This window comes from Lagopus leucura, unplaced genomic scaffold (assembly GCF_019238085.1).
Source record: "Lagopus leucura isolate 7727_CA_CO unplaced genomic scaffold, USGS_WTPT01 Super-Scaffold_100044, whole genome shotgun sequence".
Lineage (NCBI taxonomy): Eukaryota > Metazoa > Chordata > Aves > Galliformes > Phasianidae > Lagopus > Lagopus leucura.
Window position 1 is genome coordinate 1010707 of NW_024962291.1, and position 21059 is coordinate 1031765.

At 49.4% G+C, this 21059-nt stretch overlaps 1 protein-coding gene across 3 annotated transcripts in view; it reads right to left on the reverse strand.

Annotated features, from left to right (window-relative positions):
* SLC25A22 (solute carrier family 25 member 22) overlaps positions 1–13696 on the reverse strand; it is a 38500-nt gene extending 24804 nt beyond the window's left edge. Inside the window, exons 1-2 of one of the 3 annotated variants that reach the window (XM_042884511.1) lie at positions 13616–13696; positions 655–770 (exon numbers count right to left, since the gene is read on the reverse strand). In XM_042884511.1, the coding sequence (XP_042740445.1) occupies positions 655–674 (20 nt within the window). In that variant the 5' untranslated portion in view covers positions 675–770; positions 13616–13696. Of the gene's footprint in view, positions 1–654; positions 771–3162; positions 3882–4077; positions 4182–13615 lie in introns of those variants that run through there. The other 2 variants (XM_042884512.1, XM_042884513.1) reach the window with 2 other exon arrangements.
* Positions 13697–21059: the final 7363 nt, after the last annotated feature.

Genomic DNA, 21059 nt, shown 5'->3' on the forward strand with positions numbered 1-21059 from the left:
ACAGCAAAAAGTTAAACGTAAATGTAGTACTGGACAGATCCATTTGGCATAGATCTTAGGAAGCTAAGAGGACAGTGCTGCCTTCTGAGAAAACACATCCCAAGTCATTTCCAGAGAGGACTCGAATTAGCCTCTGCATATGCCAGGGCCAGTGCTCTTCAGTTCCCACTGTGCACTTAAGAGTTACCAATTATTGTTGGCACTTCGTGTTCCTGAAATCACTCAAGCATTCAAGAGCTAAAGAAGAAGTACACAAGTCTGCATCTACATGGACTTTGTAATTACAAGCAATAGACTCCTGGTTGGCCAAGGAGCCAGCTTTGTTCCCTTGAAGCTACCAAACAGCAGGTCAAGGTGACCTTTAAAAGAGGAAGCAAAAAGCAATGGACTCACGTAGGGTCAAAAGCAGAGGGCAGATAGAAGTGAGAAAAAAGAACAAAGCAGAGACTGCAACAACATGACAAAGACACAAAATAAGAAAAGACCATATAAAATAGGTAAGAAAGGAGCAGCAAAAGAATCAAAGCTCTTTATGGCCAGAAGAGAAGCTCAGGTGATTGTCTCCAACCTGCCTTATCACAGAAGGGATTGAGTTGGAAAGACTTACAGAGAAAAATTCAAAGCACAACTAATTTTTTTTTTTTTTAAAGTTACCTGATCTGTTTATCAGCCATTTAATTCCAACTTGATCTTGTTAAGAAATGGATTTGTTCCTTCAGACAGTTCCTCAACTACTTCTTCAGTCACTCCTTTTCCAGTTTAGCTTCTTCCTGGGAAAGGAGAGAGACACCAAGGAGATAAAGTTGATAACTGGGCACTTACACTCTTGCTGGGCAGGCTGCAGGGTGAGACAGGCAGAGGAAGAAGTGACTTAAGAGAGCACCCGGTCTCCTCTGATAGAGGAGTCTGAGCTGCTGACTGAGCTCCCGAGGGAGCCTTATAAATATGTGTCTGTGTATATACAAATATAGATGCACAAATGGAAGGAAGAGCTGCCAGAGCTGTCATGCTCCAGGAGCACGTGAGCAACCTTGGGTACCGCTGTTCTGGATGCCAATGCACAAGCTCTGCCAGGCACCCAGGACAGCGGTACCCAACACTGCCCTTCCAAACCATCAGCATCTCCAGACCCAGCCCCCTGCAGGTCTGCACTCCAAGACAAACGTCACTGCAAGAAGCCATGCTTGTCGTGAGGCATCTCAGCATCGCTCAGCCACTCTTCTCCCTCTCCCCTTCTAGTTGCTACCTGGGTGGTGAGACCAAAGCAGAGGAAATTTCCTTTTCCTTTCCATCAGGAATGGAAATTTGCCCCTTGATTGCAAATATGATCTCTAAGCTTCATAGAATTTCACTCTCAACACAGCTCACATCCAAAAGAGTAGTTTGTCTTGGCTTAGTTTAATCTATTTCCCTATCAATTTATCCAGAACAAGACCAAAATACAAAAACAAAGCAGAGAGGCCAGCTACTGCTGACAGCCTGTTATCCCAGCATGGACAAGCCCTGTACCAGGAAAGCTCTCATGATAACATCTACAGCCTCAACAGGATGTTTGTGTTCCTTGAAGCAGCAGCTCTGACAAAACACACATACTGCATGCTCCTGACACCTTATTTCAAGCTCAGGCACACTTCCTGTGTGCTGCCCTGCTCCCCAGGAGTCCATGTTGCAAAGGGCACCCCAAGAGCAGACAGCAAGGCTGATAATGAGCTTCTTACTTGCTGTCTAATCCCTTCCTTCTGTGCAACCTCTTGGTGTCAGCCCCCTGTCTGCACAGAGACTGCAAAGCCATCACTGTCCATCCATCCCACCAGCAGTGTTCCTGCTGGGTTAAAAGCAACTCTCCTGGTTTCAGAACAGGGCAGAGGTACCACAATCCCTAGTGAACCGAGACCCACACAGGCTGTATAGCCACAAGCCTCTACTGCATCCTCTGCCCTAACAAAAGCTACTCAACCAGCAGATGTGATCATTTAGCATTTGATAACTGTTTGTACAGCACCTGGCACAGCAGAGGCCCCAGTGCTCACAGCCAGGGGATTTTAATGCATTACGGGATTTTAATGCACTGAGGTGGAAAGCTTGCTTGAGCTCTGTTTGCTTAAACAGAGCTCCAGCAAATGACCACTTGCAAAACAAACTCAACTGCAAAATCTACCTGAGCACTCCAGAATTCCATGAGGCTTTTAAAAGGGGGTATGGGATGAAGCCCCCGGTGCCCCATTGAAGACTGCAGGGAGAGGCAGAGCCCAGTTCCTCCCACGGCAGAAAAACAACTGCTGCAGTTAGAAACTGGAAAGAGAATGCTCAAAATCTTCTATTTTTAAAAGAAATCCAAAACAACATTATACTTGTATACATTAGCACTGGAGGTCTAAGCTTTATCACTTCAGGAGCACAATGTTCTTTGCAGCCAAATAACACAAACCATAGCAGTTTTGCTATGTTTTGTGTACTTGTGTACAAGCAAGCGCATGGCTCCAAGGTCAGAGAAAAGGGCTTGTACCCACCACTGCCCTTACAGCATAGCAGGGGAAGCCAGCAGTACCCCAGGCTTGCTCTCATCCTGGAAGATCTCAGCTGAGCTCAATGGCTGTGAGGACAATAGCACCTCCAGGACTGGGAACCTCCAAAGCACAAGTTAACAGGGGAAACTGGTGGCAGCAGGGACAGAGCCATGAGAGAGAGCCTTCAAGTGGAAGGGGGTTCCTAAATTGCACATGCCATAATTAAGAGAGTAAAAGCTGCACAGGCGATGAATTATGTGGCGTTAATTTCTTCCTAGAATGCTGTTAACGCAGCTAGGCATGGATTAATGCCCCATTACTCGCACACCAGGACATCCCTTCTGCATTTATTAAAATGATCGAGCAAATTAGTTTTAGAGTGACATGCACACTGCAGCACAAGGAAGCACCTCTGTGCTCGGCAGAGAAGCACCACAGCCCACACTGCCTCATGTAGGCAGCCCAGGAACCTCCCTCCATTCAGCTCCTCTCCTCACCCAGCTTCCAAAAACCAGCTCCAGAGAGTGATGGAGCAGCCAAGTTAGGGGTAGTTCTCCACAAACCTAGCTTGGGATACATCTGATCCTCACAGCTTCTGGCCCTGGAAAAATGGTATCATTCTCCTCTCTTTCCTTGCTACGTACCCCACACTCACCTGTGAGCTTTCCTATAAGGTTTCCTCCAGGCTGGCCAACTCTGAACGCCTCAGACCTGCTGCACAGGGCTGGACTTCAAACCTTCGCTTCTCCTCACCTTATCGCCCAAGGGAAAAGTGCTTACTCTGGAGAACACCACATAATTATATAGTAATTATAGGAATCCCAGGGCAACCTCAGGCAAGGAGGGATGCCTGCAGCCTCACAGTGTGTGCTATGTGCTACAGCAAAGTGAGGAAGTGGGGCAGCGTGTTAGGCTCTCTGTTTTATCCCAAACCTGTGATGTGTGACCCAGGGGATCCTACCACTCTACGCTCTCTGTCCTGTCCTGCTCTCCCTCTGACAGGCTGAAAAGTGCTGATTTATGTGAGTACATACAGCCGCTGCCTTGACAGAAGACCTTTAGCCAACGTTGCTGGCACTGTTGCCATAGGAAGAAACCCTGTCCTCTCCCCATGACACACGTGTTCCCATCCCCACTTTCGTGCCAGCACTAACATTTGTGCAGGATGGTCAGGCAGCAATGACAGAACTCAAGGCCAGCACATGCTGAAGCTGTCACTGAAAGCAAACATTCAAACTGCAACCTTGACTTGAAAACAAACAGCAGAAGGGGAAAACAGGACTCCCTTCCACATATTTCCATTTGTCTTGAGAGCAGACAAACTCAGTGCTCCAGCCAAAAACCAAGAAACAGGCTCAGAGGGTAAGAGAAAGGAGCAAAGTCGTGCCAGCACCCACTTTGTAGAGGAGACAGCAATGCTACTGATCACCATCAAGGATCAGGAAGTATCCCCACTGTGAGGCATCCACACTCCTCTGGCAGCACAGAGGAGCAGAGCATCCCCTTAGTCTCACAGTGCCCACAGGCAAGCAGAAGCCCCAGCACTGCAGCTGCACACTGAAACACCCACCTCGCAGCCAGGAGGGAGCCCACAAACAGCCTTGTGCACCCACGCTGAGCCTTGGAAGCAGCCTGGAGCAGGACCCTGCAGCTCAGGTGAAATCGGGCCAAAGTCCCTGTGGGGAGGTGCCAGGCTGCCTGCCCGCCTCATTGGCCCCAGCACTCCACCGAGGACAGGCCTGGTGGCATGGTGCCTGATGCATTGCAAGGTGGTAGGGAGAATCACTCCTCTACCATGGCACAAAGCTCCACCACCCATCAGAGCACACCCTACCAGGCAGAAGGAACTGAAGAGAGCAGCCAGGCAATCACACAGTGCCAGGACATCTGCATTCAAGTCAGACAAACCTGAGGAGCAGGCCTGAGCCAACCTGGAACAAAAGCTAGATACGCCCTTCAAGCTTTGCATGTCTTGGGAAACCACCCCAGATCCAGAGTCTGAAAGCTGACACTCAGCTTAGAGCAGGGCTTACTGCGATGCAGTGCTGAGCTGCAGTACTGCAGCACACCAAGAGGTCCTAGCACTGAGCTGGGACTCAGTATTGTAGAAGCTGTGCAAACCTTTAGTCAAGGACAATCCCTGTCCTGGAGGCTTTGCAGCTGAACTGTATGACGGGATGAACAAGGACAGCATGACCAGCAGTGACTCAGACAGTGCTCACACAGCAAGTCCTGCTGTCCAAGGGATTGGGGCTGCCAAGCTGATGGAATGGCAGGGCAGGCTTCAGCAGGGCAAATGAGCTGGCAGCCATCTCTCTGAGAGCAGCAGAAGGCAAGACATTAAAACGTGCTTATAAGGAAGTAACTAAGGCGAACTTGGTGCTACCTCTCCATGTCTTCTATAGGAACATGGACAAAGCAGTACAGGAACCAGAGGGCCAAAACTCCTTCCCATGCATCTCTTACTGTAACATCTTCAGTGCCATGGTGATACAAGGCCATAGCACTGCAGCAACAATCCAGGCTTGGGATCTTGCTCTAAAGCAGTGGTAGGCTCCAGGGTGTGCTCTGCATAGACCTGCATATCCATGCACAGATTCACAGGGATCTGTAAGTAATAGCTAGAGAACAATTGACTCATATGCAAACACAATGAACAATCTGTGTGCAAGCTTCTAGAGAGAATGATTGTTGAAATGAAGTTTACAGTGGCCCACGTTACTTTGCAGCTGGAAGCATAAGCTAACTGACAGACTCGAAGGCAGTCCAGACATGACCGTGCTGGTATTCAAGTAAGTTCACAGCTCGGACATTGTGGATGACACAAGTGTCTGCTTATTGCCAGCAATCCTCCTTCCAAACGCTGCTGAGAAATCATGTAGTCACACACTGAAATGGTGTGACTCAAAATGATTTTAAACCCATCTTTACTCTGGATCGGCTCTCCAGGCTCACTTTTATGGAATTGCAGCTTCAGAGAGATGAAGCATTAGCTGGAGAAAGAGGACAAATTAACCAAAAAACTGGAGTGTGGAAGACCGGAGACACAGATGGGAAAACAAGCAAGAATTTGTACAAAATGTGTCCTTTTCTCTACTCTGTGGTGGCCTTGTCCTAAAAAAAAGGCAGAACAAAAGTGTGATGGCGAGAGACAGACCAACCCTTTGATCTGGAAGGACTCACTGCTAGTTGGGAAATGAAATGTCGTGAAGCCCTCACTCGGGTGCTCTGCCAAAGGATTGAAAAAGTAGAAAAAAAGGCTCACCCCCCCTAAATTTAAAATAATCACCATGTGCAAAGCAGTAGCTAAAAGCTACCAAGGAGCCCTGGGGAAAATGAGGATTGGATCCAAGCTTGTTCGATAGGAACAAGGCACACAGGGCTGAACTGAGGTCCTTGAGTGTGAAAGAGCTCATTCATTCTCCATTAGCAAGAAAACCAGGGTCTTGGCTCGCAGCACATTGCTCTCCACTGAAGAAACAGGGCTTCAGCAGCCCTGCTGGGAAGAACAAGCATCATTTCCAGCCAAATCATGGCACCTAAACACCCACAGAGCTGTTCCTGTCTGATGCCTTGAAGTAAGTTCTCTTGGGATGGCGCCAGCTCACCCAGGCTGGCAGACCTGGCCATGGTGGCCAGACCCAAGGTTTTTCCTTTACACGGGAGAAAACAGACAAATTCTTTTTCTTTTGACAAAGAAAAAGAAAACCAAAACACAAATCCAAGTTTAAGTTTCCCCTACGCCACGTAGGTGTTGAACAGAGTGTGTGCCGGAAGCAGAGAGCATTACTGCAAGCACACACACACACCTCTGCTCAGTTTCATGGGGTCTCCTTACCCATCTTGCTGTAACAGCCTGATTACCTCAGTGATGCTCCTGCACAAGCCCATGGTGACAGTGAACAGTTCAGGCCTTGACAGCCCAAGGTTACTGACCCGTGGCAAGGTGGAGAAGCTCCAAATGAGCTAAATAACAAGGGGGAGAGAGAGTAGGCAGGATACCCACACTTCTGCTCTGAGTGCTGTTGTCACATCATGCTGATTCATTCCATTGGTGCTTCCTGACACACAGCATAGGAAACAGCGCTGGCAGTTTAGCAAACCTGCACCAAAAGCTTCCCTCCAACTACCGTGCCTGCTGTTAATTCCCTTCACAGCTCTGCTCATTAATAAAAATACAATTCAATAAAAGAGAACCGCACGTACCAACACCTTGCCCAGATTCCCTCAATGCTGTCTGATCCTGAGTCACCGCCAACGATTAACTGTTGCCATTCAGTGAGGAGGACACGGTTATTAAATTAATAGGGGGTGCTTAACCTGGCTACAAATATACATGAGTTCTTTGTGCCTTAGTGAGCTAATAAGGCATGTGCTAATTACATTAATTCAAACAAGCCCAGTGTGCCCTGAGGGCAAAGGGAGAGAAGGGTGCAGCAAACGGAGGCTCTTTCATAATAGCTGCACAAGAGGGGAAGGTACTTGCCTTGACAAGGCTTTGGGAGGAGCAGCATCCAAGCACTGCAGCTCGTATCCTACGTGGCTAACATGGAAAAAGCCCTGGCTGCAAAGACAGAAACAGGATCCTCTCTCAAAAGGGCCACCTGGCTTGGCCTTCTCTGCCTCCCTCATTGCAGTGCTGGGCACACCGTGAGCTGCAGGCTGACACCCACTGCTCTGGGGCAGCCAGCTGTGGCAGGAAGGCCACAATCTCAGAGAAGCTGGGTTAGCCTCAGAAAGGCTCCTGCCCCCCAGTCCAGAGGAACCAGACCCTCACCTCTGCCATCACCAGAGAGGAGCCTTCCTCAGAGCTCAGTGTCTGCTTGCCGGCATGCCAAGCTGGGAGAGGAAGAGGAAGGGCAGAGGAAGTAGGTTGCATTTCTTTGCATCTCTAAGGACACGTGCTCATAGAGTCCTTTGCAACGTGTGCGCGTGCTCCTGCGGACACTAGGAGACTCTCATAGCGCAAAGCAAGAGGTTTTCCCCTCTGTTCTCACTTCCCCCCATACCACGTGCACCAGGCAGCACAAAGCACTGGCCCAGGAGGGCATGTGAATCCCAATGTTTTACAGACATGATGCTTGCTGCTCGCCCCAAAACCAACATCCCCCAGCAGGCATGAGGAGAGATGTGGGGCTACAGAAGTACAGCATGGTGCAGTTCATTCTGTAGAAAGAGGCACTAGTTCAGGCTCGATGCAGCCCTGACTCTGGGCTGGCAGAGAAGACACAAATATTTCCACAAAGGAAACCATAATGAGGATTTTTATCCCATGGAAAGTGCATCACTCTTAAGCCACGTCATTCCCAGCAGAGGCTGTGGTTACTCAGTGACTAGCTCTGCATAAACGCAGGCCACTGCCAACAAGGCAGCTCCTCCTTCCCCAGCAGAGACTGGCATACAGGCTTCAAGCTGAGCCAAGCCTATTCAAGGTGCCTTTTGAACAAAAGATCAGGTATGGAGAGTAAACAGAATATCCTTCCAGCATCCCAAATGGTTTGCTACAGCAGGGAGAGACTTTTCTGAGGAAGGCAACTTTTATCATCACCTCCCACTGCTGAAGCCAGAATGTGACTAATACTCCCAGTGCACTAGAAGTGCCAGCTAAATGTCACACTAAGCAACACTCCTTGCCTCCCAGCCACAGGAACGGCACTACAGGATAGCTCTCAGCAGACACTGCCGCTGCCATCCCTTTGCTGTACCGGTCATGAACATACCTGCTTTGCTCCTGCATCACAAAGCTCATTTTTCTCCTCCCATCTCATCTGCTTGCTTACACCAAAGCTCCTCAGAACATGGCAAAATGGTTCCTTACTAACCACACGTCTTCAGCCCCACATGGGTCACGTTGCTCCTTAAAGAGGTTAGCAGCTCTACAGGGGAAACTGAGACGTGCTCTGTGACAAGAAGGGAATTGCCAAGGGGACTGTGACTGCTGCCTGGCAGCTCTGGAGGCTGCAGCGTGATCCATCCGTCAGCTCCCTCCTCACCCAGAGAGCTGTGAATCAGCAGAGCCTTCAGCAGGCTGCACGCAAGCAGGAGCTCCCAGCAGGGGGAGAATACATTTAGGAGGCTACAGGCAAAGAAGAACACACGCAGTCCTGCTCATCAGTATGGAACAGAAGGAGATGGGTAACACGAGAAAGGAGAACAAGGGAGAGGAAGAAAAAGAGAAATGAGATTAAACTTGGGAAGTCATTCTCTAGATACAAAACTCCTTACCTGGATGCTCCATGTGCACAGTGCAGTGCTGCCAGATGTATACTCACATATAACAGGCACACCCGGCATCCTCAGTGAAAGGATTCGTCTTGCATTGTTTAGGAATAAGACCTGTTTTCAGAAAGTGTCCAAAAAACCCACCCCAAGGTGCCTGACACACACGGCACTGTCCTGCTCCAACCACCATCCAACACTACTTCACTGAAGAGCACATGGCAGGAGCTGGCAATAATGTCAGACATTCCAAACTGCTCTGCCAGAGAGCTGAGCAATGGGCATGCTTCTCTGGAAGACTACTGGTGGTTTTGCAATGCATGAAGCAGATACAATGCTCCATTCCAGTCCTAGGACAGGGGCTTCTTGACTGGGCTTCAATTCACAACCCCGAGTGGAGCCAGCTGGGGCTGCCACCATGGGAAACTGCCCATCTCCTGCATCCCACACTCACCAGGCACGCAGCACACACCACCAGCACTGAGCCTACCCCAGCAGCACATAGGTGCCCTCCCCAGCACGGAGGGGCTGCAGATGGGGCTGGCATGCAGCATGACACCCAGCACACTTGGGCACGTGCCCACACGACGTTCAGCAGTGGCCTGGCATCTCTTCCCACCCCTTCCTAAGCCAAACCCAGACCATCTGTTGAAGTATTTCTGCAGATCGTTCCTCTCTTGGGAAGGGCCGGGGGCCGACTTTAGTTATTTATATAGCGTCTGGCATTTCTGCAGCACTCCTCACTTCTGTGTCCAAGCAATCTCCTCTGGCAGTTTTGGAGAATCAGAGCGGGGTATCACTGAATCTTCATTTTAAGATTTCTGAAAAAAACTGTTATCAAAACAACAACAGCTGCCCACGCCGTGCACACATTTAGCTGCTAAGAAAGCAAGTGGGACATAGGTCAGGGAAAGAGGGTCAGGCCAACACAGTGTGTTTTACGTCCTTTAGAAAAATTACCACCCTTGCAAGATAGCCTTCATAAACAACAGCTGTTCCCCAGGGATGAGATGAACCAACAAGTGTTCCTGTTGCCTCACAGCAGAGAAGAGCTTACCCAGAATGTGGACAAGGAAGCTGTCCCTGTTCTTAGGAAGAATGGCAACAAACACAACAGGAAAACAAAGCACCCAGAAGAGACCATTTATTATGTCACACTGTACCTTCTGCAACAGCTACTACTGCAAAAGTACATGAATGGCAGGATTGTGGAAGTGCTGCTTCCTGGTAGATTGCAGGGTACAGGGTCAGAGATTAACACTGTTCTACTTATCCACGGTCATGCTCTACGCCTGAATCCGTGGCAAAGGAGAAAACAGAACCCAAATTCACAGTTAGCGCTGAAATATCTCAAAACACACTTCCCTCTTTTTTCTGCATAAATCCCTAACTGCCATAATTCAAAGAGATCACTGAACGTGGCACCAAACCAATTCCCAGTTTGCACATGGCCTAGGACAAGTTGTTTCCACTCCACCGTACCTACCAGACAGCAGGGAGCTGCCCCATCTCCTCTGCCACAGTGTGCAAGCAGCACATCCACTGGTATGAGTAAGGAGCCAGGCAATGCAGCGACAAGGATCTATATTCTTCTCCTCCTGTCCCTTCTTACATGATTCCTCCAAGACAGAGCAGGAAACAAGGCAAAGCTATGGATTCACCCTACCTTGGGCGCTACAAATAAGCCTATCTGGCAAAAGAAGGAAAACAAAGACAGCAGCGCAATGGCTTCACAAAACGGCCTTGCCAAGGGGGCCGTGGCCAAGAGCATGGGCTGCAGACTGCTCTCATGTGTGGAATAAGAGCAGGAGGGCTACGCAACCCAGTGATGAAATAAAGAGCACCCAGAAATTGTAGCCCTGTGTAAACGATATGCATGTGGGAGATCTGCCCGTACTACTTGCAGCACTCAGAACCCAGCCCTGAAGAAGCTGAGCACTTAATTTGAAGATGGCCATCAATCATACGCCTGCTTCCAGGGCTGAGCAGCTGCAGCACAGCCAAGAGAAGGGCTGCTGGTGACCTGGGCGTGCTGCCTCACTTCAGCACAGGCTTCTCAGAGCCCTCTGTGTCAGGATGGCTCTCCCAACACACCATGCACAGCATCAGCGAAAGGAGGGAGCGCAGCACAGGGAAGCTGACAAGGCACAGCCACCCACCTACAATAGCACTACTGAAATGAGAACAGGAACTGATCGTGAAAGGTTTAACAAAATAAACATAAAATTGCATGCCTGCGAGTGGCTCACCACGGGCTGCATTAAATCAAGGTCAACAAAGAGCTCACAAATTAAATAAACAGCATCCCATCACATTTCCTCTGACACCAAGAACAAGCATTCCTGCCCGGGTACCTTTCCCTTTTCCAAGCAAATAATCTCTGTGTGGGCAACAAATATGCCAAGCTTTTCTATTTGCAGATGTGTAAGAGGAAACTGCTAGACAGAAATCCAAACCACCCAGAGCGGCAGGGTTTTTTCAGGGGGCTTATTTGGGTGTTTGCACCCCATCATTTTACATTAACAACCACAGGAACCACCCTGCAATCAGCGCCTGCAGAGCAAGGGACAGAAGGAAGGGCTGTGCTGGAGGCACACACACAGGCACCTCTGCAGCAACATTCAATGCTGCTGCACCCCTCACTACACAACCAGCCCTCCTTTGCCCCTCAGTCCAAATATTTCCCAAGGACACCCCACCTTTCAGCAATTACAGCATATTCGGCAACTGCCCTCCAAGAGCATTACATTTCCAAGAGACATACAGTGGGGTGAAGGACTTTAAGAAGATTTGCCAAACCAGCATCCCCCAGCCCTGGCCCAGCAGCAAAGTCACCTCCTGCCAGGGAAGACCCGGAGAGAAAGCTGCACTCCACCATCCCTTGACACTTCTTACTGAGATGCAGGAGCAGATAATCAGTCACTCCAGCGCATCAAGGGATAATAATCTGTTTTCCCAGCACTACGCAGTCATCGTGCAGTCTGATCAGACTTTATCCCTCATGGAAAAGCTTTTCTTAAGGGATCTGTAAAATTAGTCCGCTAACCAATGATGCCAGGTCAGGTAGGTAGTTCCCCCATCTCATCTACTAACCTAAGCGTGGCTGGAGAAGGACAGCAAATGACCCTAGCAAGCTGACAGTGACTCCTATCTCCATGTAACTCAATACTGCACACTATCCCTTCTTAAAATGGCAGTGGGACAATCTTCTAGAGCCCTGGCATCTTACTAAGACACTAACAAGATTGCCAGGTGCCAAACGAGGCCGTGAACGTTCCCTCACAGCAGGGCCATGCTCCAAGTTATGATCCAGGCATGCTTGGTGTCCCAGCACAGCCATCCACCCCTACCCTGAGCGCTGACCTCAGAACACAGCATGACTACCTGTGACCAACGCGCTGTAAACAAACAAGCCCAGGGGCTCAGCACCAAAGAATCACAGAATCATTAAGGTTGGAAAAGACTGCTAAGATCATCTAGTCCAACAACCAGACCATCATCACCATGTCCACTAAGCTATGTCCCAACAGTCTCCACGTTTTCTGAACACCTCCAGGGACTTCACCACCTCCTTGGGCAGCCTGTGCCAGTGCATCACTGCTCTTTCAGAGATGTTTCCTAATAGCCAATCTGAACCTCACCTGGTGCAACTTGGGGCCATTCCCTCTCATCCCATCGCTGTTACCTGAGAGAACAGGCTGACCCCCACCTCACTACAACCTCCTTTCAGGTCATGGTAGCGATGGAATGCTGCACCTGCATGAATGACGAGATGCAGTACTGCACAATTCAAAATCCTGCAAGGAAGAAATTCAAAAGGGGCAAGCATCCTTAAATTATGTCATTTGTTTTCTGGTGAAGGGCTAAGAATAACTCTCTTTGGGCCTCCTCTGTACTTTTGCTGACAGCAGCCTGGAAAGCAAAACACAGCCTGCAACTGAGAGCACAACCGCCAGCCAACCCCACACGATGCGCTGCTATCAGCCCAGCGCCACTCTGGTTTGATTGCCTTTTGCTTCCCACTGCCAAGAAGCACGTTTAGGAGGCGAGCCTCAACAGCATGCAGCGGATCAGAATCACTGCAGCTTCCAACCCAGCAGCCAGTGTGACAGGTCGAGTCTTCACGGCAGAGACCGCCTAGAGGTGTCGGCAAGCAGCTCAGCCTGTGCCAGAGTGCCGAGACTTTTGAGAGGAGTTCAAAGAGACGGAGGTGTCCTGCTCTGATGTCGCTGGACTGACAGCGTGGCAGGGCGCAGGAACTGCACACCGAGCTCCCTGCAGCACAGAGGCCTGGGGCACTGGAAAATCCAATTCCCACGAGCCCAGCATCCCTGCAGCGTGCAGAGGATGGGAGGATGCTCGGGGTCTTCCCTTCCCGGGGTGACCTTGAGGAAACCCCTGAAGCTACCCACATTTCCACGCTCCCATCCGCGATAATAACCTTGACCTACCTCCGAGAGCCGGCTTAGGAAAGAGCCCAGCGCTGCGCGGAGGCCGAACCGCCCGTCCCAGCCCGGCGACGGGAGCTACGGCGCAGCGAAGGGCAGGGAGCAGCCCGGGAATAGCTCCTACGGCACAGCGGCCGCCCTGCCGCGCTCCGGGCGCCGCACACGTGTCCCCGCGATGGGGAGGCGCGGGCGGGAAGAGCGCGGGGCGGATCGCCGCCGCCCCCGGCGCCGCGGAGAGGCCGAGGCGGCCGGGGGGACCCGAGGCGATGCCTGCAGAGTCGGGTCTCGCCCCACACGCGCTTCCGGCCCACCTCCGGGCAGGGGTAGCGGGCTGGGGCAGCGCGGGAGGCGAGCCGCGGCCCCGGGGCCGCCGTAGGAGAGCGGCGGGCGCCGTGCGGAGAGAGCGGCGGCGGGGCTCGTCGGAGGAGGGCTCGCACTTACCGGGCTGGCAGCGGCGGGCTCCCCCCGGGCCCGAAGCCGGTGCGGAGCGGGGTGCGGAGCTCCTCTCCCGGCGGCGCGGCTCGGAGCGGCTCAGCTCTGCCCTCTGTGGCCGCGCTCAGCGCAGGAAGAGCGGCGCTGCCTCCCCGCCCGCCGCCGCTGGGCTCTCCCCGCCCGCCGCCGCCGCGTCGCCATGACAACGTGGAGCGGGGCCTGCGCTGCGCTGCGCTGCACGGCTCTGGACACGGCAGTGCCCATAGGCTGAACCCACGCTCTGCAATACGAGCGGGATGTGCAAAGCCTCCTGCCGCTCCTTGCCCTGATAAGGGGCAGCGGCGCCTCCACCGACCCAACCCTCCCATCAGGCAGCTCCCTGCTGAGCTCCCTTACGGCACGGGTAAAATTACAGAACAAACAAAGGTGGTCAACAAAACTGCTGTTACCCTCAAAATAAAGACGAAGCTGCTTGTTGTGAGGTGAGCCCTGACCGCAGCTGCCCGGCTTTACCACCTCCAGGCCACAGCAGCAGCTCCCCAAGCGCCAGCTCTGACAGAACAACGCCACTTTCTGTTGTTTTTGCCCAATTTTGTACTGGAACAGATGGATTCTGTTTTTCTCACTTCTGCTGCAGATTGAGAACAACACCTCTGATGAGTACGGAGAAGGCGGAAAGGGCTGCAGCACCAACACACAGGCACACACATGCAATGGGGTGGGGAGCCCATACCTTGATCAGACCTCCTGGTGTGGGTCTGCAGCTGGCCAGCTGAAAACAGGGAGTCTGAGAAGGACAGGCAAAGGGAACTGCTTTTTAAAACAGTTTAAAGGGTAACAAAATGGAGGAAGGACACAGTGGGCTTTTAGTGTGGTGTCTGATAGCAGTATCTCTGTGCTAGACTGTTCTGTGCTATTCCAAGGATTTCAGATTTATATCAAGGACTCAGAAGCGAGAATCAGGCTCTGGATTCCTTCAGAACCAATTCCAGCCTCACACACACGCAGCCAGGGTTGCAGATCAGCCGGTATGCAAAGAGCAAGGGGACTTGCGTACTTCAGGGTCAGTCTGGGTGTGATAGCAGTGGGTCCATGGTCTTCAGGGGATAGATAAATACTCTGTGGGGCCCACAGACCTGACTCCTTTTACCGAAAAGATCTACTGAGACCATTTCAGCAAGCTTTGGAAAATAACAGATGTGAGGAGGAGAGCAGCAGCCAGCCAGACCTGTGAGGCTCTTGATGATGGTCATTGACATCACATTGCTGAGGAAAGGATAGTAGAGCACAAGGCTAACGAGCAAAGGCTAACAAGCACACTGTGTATACAGAAATGACAATGAAATGGAGTTGTGATAAAATGCCCAGACATGTCTGAGGTGCGCATGTGTCTGAAAATGAGAGGAGCTTGTTATCACTTTGTTACCCAGAGTAAGAAGATGCCAACCAGAGGTCAGTAAAATATCAGATGCTATGCTAATGAGATGGATGAAGATGAAAAGGGGAGAAACTTGCACTCTTTTCAGCCTGGAAATTCAGCAAAATACATGGAGGTGAAGATCCGCACAGAAAGCTGGCTCCTCATCATTCAGCAGCTATCTGGAAGGAGACTCTGCGCTCTGTGGGGTTCTTTTGGCTGAGCATCATGCCAAGACCAACTTCCCCATGTGCAGACATGCTGGCACAAGTGGACACAGCCACTCACTTACTCACTCACAATGAGACTAGGGGGATCCCATCACCTGATGAAGGGATGTGGACTGTTCCCTTCTGGAAGCAAGGCAGCCACTGCAGATGAAGATTTTCTGCCTTCCCGGAAAAGCCAGGCACAACCCTCCTTGTTCTTCTCTCCTTTGCCATCTTGCCTCTCACCAGGTCTCCAAGCTTTCAGTTTCAGGAAGCAGAGGTCCTACCAGTGTTCCCCATAAGGGGCTGCAGAGCTGGGCAGAGAAGATCCAAACATCTGATGCTGTAGGACTTTCTTTGGGTCCCCATTCCACCAGATTTGCAAAGGCATCAGTGGGTTTCACTTGGCTGTACACAATGAGACAAAAGCTGAGCTGAGCTCCTTGTGGATAGAAGGGAACGGTTACGCTTTTTATCACACCTTGCCATTCCCTAAATGGGCTGTCCTAAATGGACAGTGTTGTCCCCTGGCAAGGAAGAGGTTAACGCTGCCCTGCTTTAATCTGAGTTTCAATAGGACTGCAGAATCACCCGCTTTTATTTTTGGTTCTGCTGCATAACAACTGCCCTTTGTAACCTGCACAGAGCAAAAGACCCGTTTCCTCTGGCAGCCTTTAAGAGAGGGATTAAAAAAAAAGCAGAGGAACAGAATTCGCATTCAGCAAGTGCCAGGTTGTCAAGGTTTCCTCTGCTCTCAGATATAATTCTTTTCTCCTGACAAAATAAATTTAATACTGTCGTGTCAAAAGAGGAGCTTCAAAAGCAGCAACAACCTGTGAGGTTTGATCTGAGGGTGTTTCCAGGCAGGACCCCAGTCATGGCTCACACCTCAACCCTTCTGTGCATGGCAGGGAGCAGAGCTCAGACCCTCCTATACAGAGATACTGCTGCACAGTGTGATTCCAACACCCGGAGAAGCTCAGCGAGAGTTCTGTGTTTCTCTGCTCCATCTCTTTCCCCATGCAGAACTGAAATCTCAAAATCCCACATCTCTTGCCAGAGGAAAAAGTGGGGAAAACATCAGCCTGGCTGACAAAGAGAATATGAACTGTTTTTACACTGCCAAGGAAGCACATCGAATTCAGTAGGCTGACAGGAAGAAGCTTTCCACAGGTTTCATTTTTCAGTTTCCTTCCCCATTTGCATTGCTTTCTATTTCAGTAAGATATGGAGTGCTGGTAAATTTCCAGTGCATGGAAAGTGTGGGTATTAAACCAAGGCTTAAAAAAGACAAATCTGATCAGCTCAGTCACTGATGCCTTCACCCGGTGGCCAAACTGGACAAGAGAATGGTTCTGGTAAACAATTTAACTGACAATGATTGAAGAGGAATTAATATACTATTAACAAAAGTCAACATAATTTCAAAGAAAAAATCGGTCTCAAATAAGCCCAATCTTCATTGAGACTACAGGACTGAGTCAAAAGTAAGGGCACAGAGGGGATATGGGAGGCACCCAGCATCCAACCACTAAAAGTACAGCAGAAGAGTTTTGACTGATCCAAAGACTCATTAATTGAGTCACAGATTCAAACCCATCCAAGACCACAGAACCATGCAGGTATGCCAACATAGATGGTCTGTCTGCCCCCTCTGGCCATCAGTCCAGAGGGAGCTGTATTTTTAGCAGCTATTTGATTCAAATTCCTAATAAACAACAGGAGGAAAGCCCTTGATGCTTGAGTCACACTCAGTGCTTGAAAGCCCTTGATGCTTAAGCAAACCCTCCTGCCACTTTTTTTTTTTTTTTCCAGTGAAAACAGGAAAATCTGCTCAGCATCGTTAGTGTCTGAGTAAATAAATAAATGCACGTTTCCATCACTGCTCACCAAAAAGGGGTATAAATGGAATATTCTCCCCTTTATTAAGTGACCTTCAGAGCCGGTAATGTCTTGCAACCTGGCTGTGCAATGGCCCAGGAAGAGCTACCCCAGACAAGCGCAGTACCTCTCTGTGCCTGGCAGCTTGCCTGACACTGCAGACCCCACTCCCACACTTTTCTCCATCGGGTTTCCTGCAGCAGTGGTGTCTCAACAACGCTGGCCCTGCTCAGCAGCCAGCTCTGACTCCTACACTCAGCACTGAGAGCACAAAGGAAAGCAGCGTTCTGCACTGCGTGCTTATCTCCCTCATAAAGAAGCAGGGCACTTTTGTTTATTGAGTGCCAATGAATGGCACAGTCTTGGCTGCGAGATCAGCCTCCAGGTCCTGCTCTGGGCACGGCTGCTGGCAGGGAGCTGGAGGCTGCATCCATTTATTGGCACGAGCTGATAAGATATTGGAACTGTCTTCAGCATTTTCAGGGCAGTATTATTGAGGAACCCTGAGCTCCTACCTGCAAAAGCTGATGGTTCAACCTCTGCCTTCCAGCCATCATCCTTGCACAGCAGTTTTCACAAAATATCTTCTATAAACAGCAGGGTCTTATTTTTTTCTGCCTGGGCTGTGACAAAACCATCTGTTGTAAGGGATTTTTGGGGGTGTTTTCTTGCTGCTCAGCTCAGCAGGATCTTCTTCAGCCCAACAGTAGTCATACTGAAACACACAAAGGACATACTGGGCCCCAGAAGCCAGCTACCTGTGTGGGAAGTGGTGTTGGAAGGGAGCAGCTCCAACCAGCAGCACAGCATCTGATCAATCTCAGCTCTGTCCTCAGGGGAAATCAGAAAGCACAAAGTTTTCTTTTTTCTCCATCTTAGAGGGAAGAAAACTCAAAACATTTGTTCTTCTGGAAAGACATTGCTGTTTCCAGAGGAAATGTGAGTCTGCAGAGGCTGTGCTGAAAAAAAAAAGCAAGAGGAAGATTCATACCTAAGCTCACGTTCTCCTCCAGCTATTTTGTTACCCAGTTCTTTGGTCAACTCTCCTGTCCTACTTCTCACTGCATTCTAAAGCTCCTCTTTATCAGCACAATAAGACATAATTAGAGTTTGGGGCTACCAAGAGCACTTGTATCCTCATTCTATGCTCATGCCCCAGTCTTGAAGTACTGCTTTGGAGCTGAGTCTGTCCTGTGTATGGACCTGCAGCATCCTGGTACCTTTTTCTAACATCTGCTTTGTGGGTTATGAAGTAACAGAACTGAACAATTTCTCAAGCTTTTAATTGGAAATAGCTAAAAATACCAATGCTATTTCTGACCAATGCATGTGCAATCTCCCCACGTCCACAGGGCAGCAGGAGCAGGACTTGCAACAACACCTTGGCTTTCTAGAGGAAGCAAATAGAGATGCCTTGTCTGCTTCCTCTTCCTGCTTCAATTTTTCCACCTACTCTATTGTTGCTGTCTTACTCATCTCCTGCCTGAGAAGGCAGCCCCAGCCTTTCAGTCCCTCCACATGGGAATGCATTCAGCTCTGTGTATTCATTTGGCTTTTAACAGATCATTTTCCCACCAATTTATCCAATTACTTTCTGAACACAACATTTATATTTTGGCCTCAAACATTTCACAGCAATGAGTCAGCGTTAGAACTACGCACAGTGGGGAAAACGTACCTTTTTTGCTTTCTGCAGGTGCTGTGGGATGATTTCATTTGGTGCCACCTAGTTGAGAAACAGCAGATAGCAACCACCTACGCAACCTTCATTCCTTCCCAGGAGATGTAATACTGCTGTGAATAGAATAAAAATTGCTCTGTATACTCTTTTCTGAGCATCCTTCCTGTGCCTTGTACGCTTTACAGTTCTGCTGTCTCCCTGCTGGAAAAGGCAATAGCTTTGGGCTCTGGTGTTCAGTGAACAAACTGATCCCAATCTCACTCATCCAAAGCAACCTTCAGCATGGGTTAAACCTTCAGACCTAGGCAAGGAAGGAAGACAGAGGCAGTATTCTCCATCTTCATGACACCTACCTGACTTCTTCATTTCCAGAGCCGCTTCGAGGAAGATGAGAACTGGAACAACTATCAATCAGAAAGGAAACCAGATTCCTTTCCCTTTTAAAAGAAAAAAGCAGAATAACAGTGTTTAGCATGGACACAAATTAAAATTGCAGGGTACCAATCAGCAGGAAATTTTGTCAAATGGTGGGATATCATCTGTGCTCCTGTCAGCTTGTAACAAGCTCTGCAGGGTCATAGCTGAGCCACTCACACAGTCCTGAAAACCCTGCAGGTATCAACTATCCCTAAACCAAGCAATGCAAAGGTTGCACTGATTTTTGTAGCACTGTTGTCTGGCCTCAGCTGATCAGTTGAATGCAGTCCTCTGGGGTTCACTGCCTGCATGTTACCTTCTGGTCTTTTACTGGGAACTGTACACCACCTCACTGCTGAGAGCAGCCAGGTTTTGATGGTATTGTTGTGTAATTAATCATCTGATTCGAGTTCTACTTAGGCTTTCATTTCTAAGCTGTTCTGTTCATTAATGTTTAAACCGTGAACATGCTGGAGACATTTTATCTGAGGACTGTGCTGGTTAGCAGGAGCTGGAAATGGAGTGAGAAACATCCTGCTCACCTCCCAGGAGGAACACTTGATCATTCTGTTGGAGATCTGTAAGTTATTATGAAGTGGAAGGGGCTCTAATGATGAGAGTTAAAAAGGTGTAGACATTATAGTCAAAAAGGAGGAAAAAAAGATATATGTATATATATGTAGCCTTTATTTTATATACATGTTTGCTTCTTTGTTTTACAAGAAGGTTCATGCACAGTAAAATCTAAATCATCAGGAGGATACTGTGAGGTGCCTGAAAGGCACCAGGAAAAGGTAAATAGTAGCTAGGAAGCAAAAGGGAATACTCCTGTTTGTAATGAATTAGTGTCTTTATTTAGAAATAAATAAGAAAATAAGAAAATAAGCAAATTGGAAACAGAAGACAAACGCTACTTCATTTTTTTGCTCCTTCAACCGTGTACTGCAACTGCAACCAGCATTTTACATCCATAGCAACTACAGGCTTAAGATGGAGTTACCTGTCTCCAAGAGATTAAGGATAAAGATAACATAACTGGAAAGAACAAGTTTCTTGTTGACTTTCATCCAGTGCAAATATTTGATGCCAAGTCAGCTGAAGAAAAGAGCAGCTGGGGGGTTGCTCTGATTTCCCAGCACCTCCATATTGTCAGCTGAGTGCTTCTCTTAGTGTCACAAAATCACAGAAACACCATGGTTGGAAAAGACCTTCGAGATCATCCAGTCCAACCTGTCACCAATAGTTCTCACTAAGCCATGTCCCTCAACACAAAATCCAAACGTTCCTTGAACACCTCCAGGGTCAGTGACTGCACCACCTCCCTGGGCAGCCCATTCCGTGCCTGACCACTCTTTCAGACAAGTAGTATTTCCTAACGTCCAGCCTAATTCTCCCCTGTCGCTGCAAGAAGAAAACCTACTACCACCAAGGCCACCCAGCCCAGCAGCTGCTATGCAGCAGCAGACTGGAGATAATGATACATCTCTGAGGTAGTTACTTAACATCCCTCTCATGCTATCTGCACAAGTTCTGATGACACCGCCTAGGCTTTGGCATGTCTATCTTTTGTCCTATCTCCTACATCAGCCCACCACCCCCTCCAGCAGCTGGTGCTGCCCAGATCTGCTCCCGATGAGCCCCAGTCATACTTTCAGTCCTTCAAGCTTATATCCTGAACGTGTTTCCTGGTTAGCTCCTCTTTAGCACAACAAAGCTGACATATGATGACACCATTAAGTCAGCTCCAGTCCCTCCTGCAGCCAGGGGTACTCAAACAAGAGCTCTCCTCCTCATTTCCATGCAGCACCGCACAGCTCACCAGTGTATTTCTGACAGCAAGCATAAAGG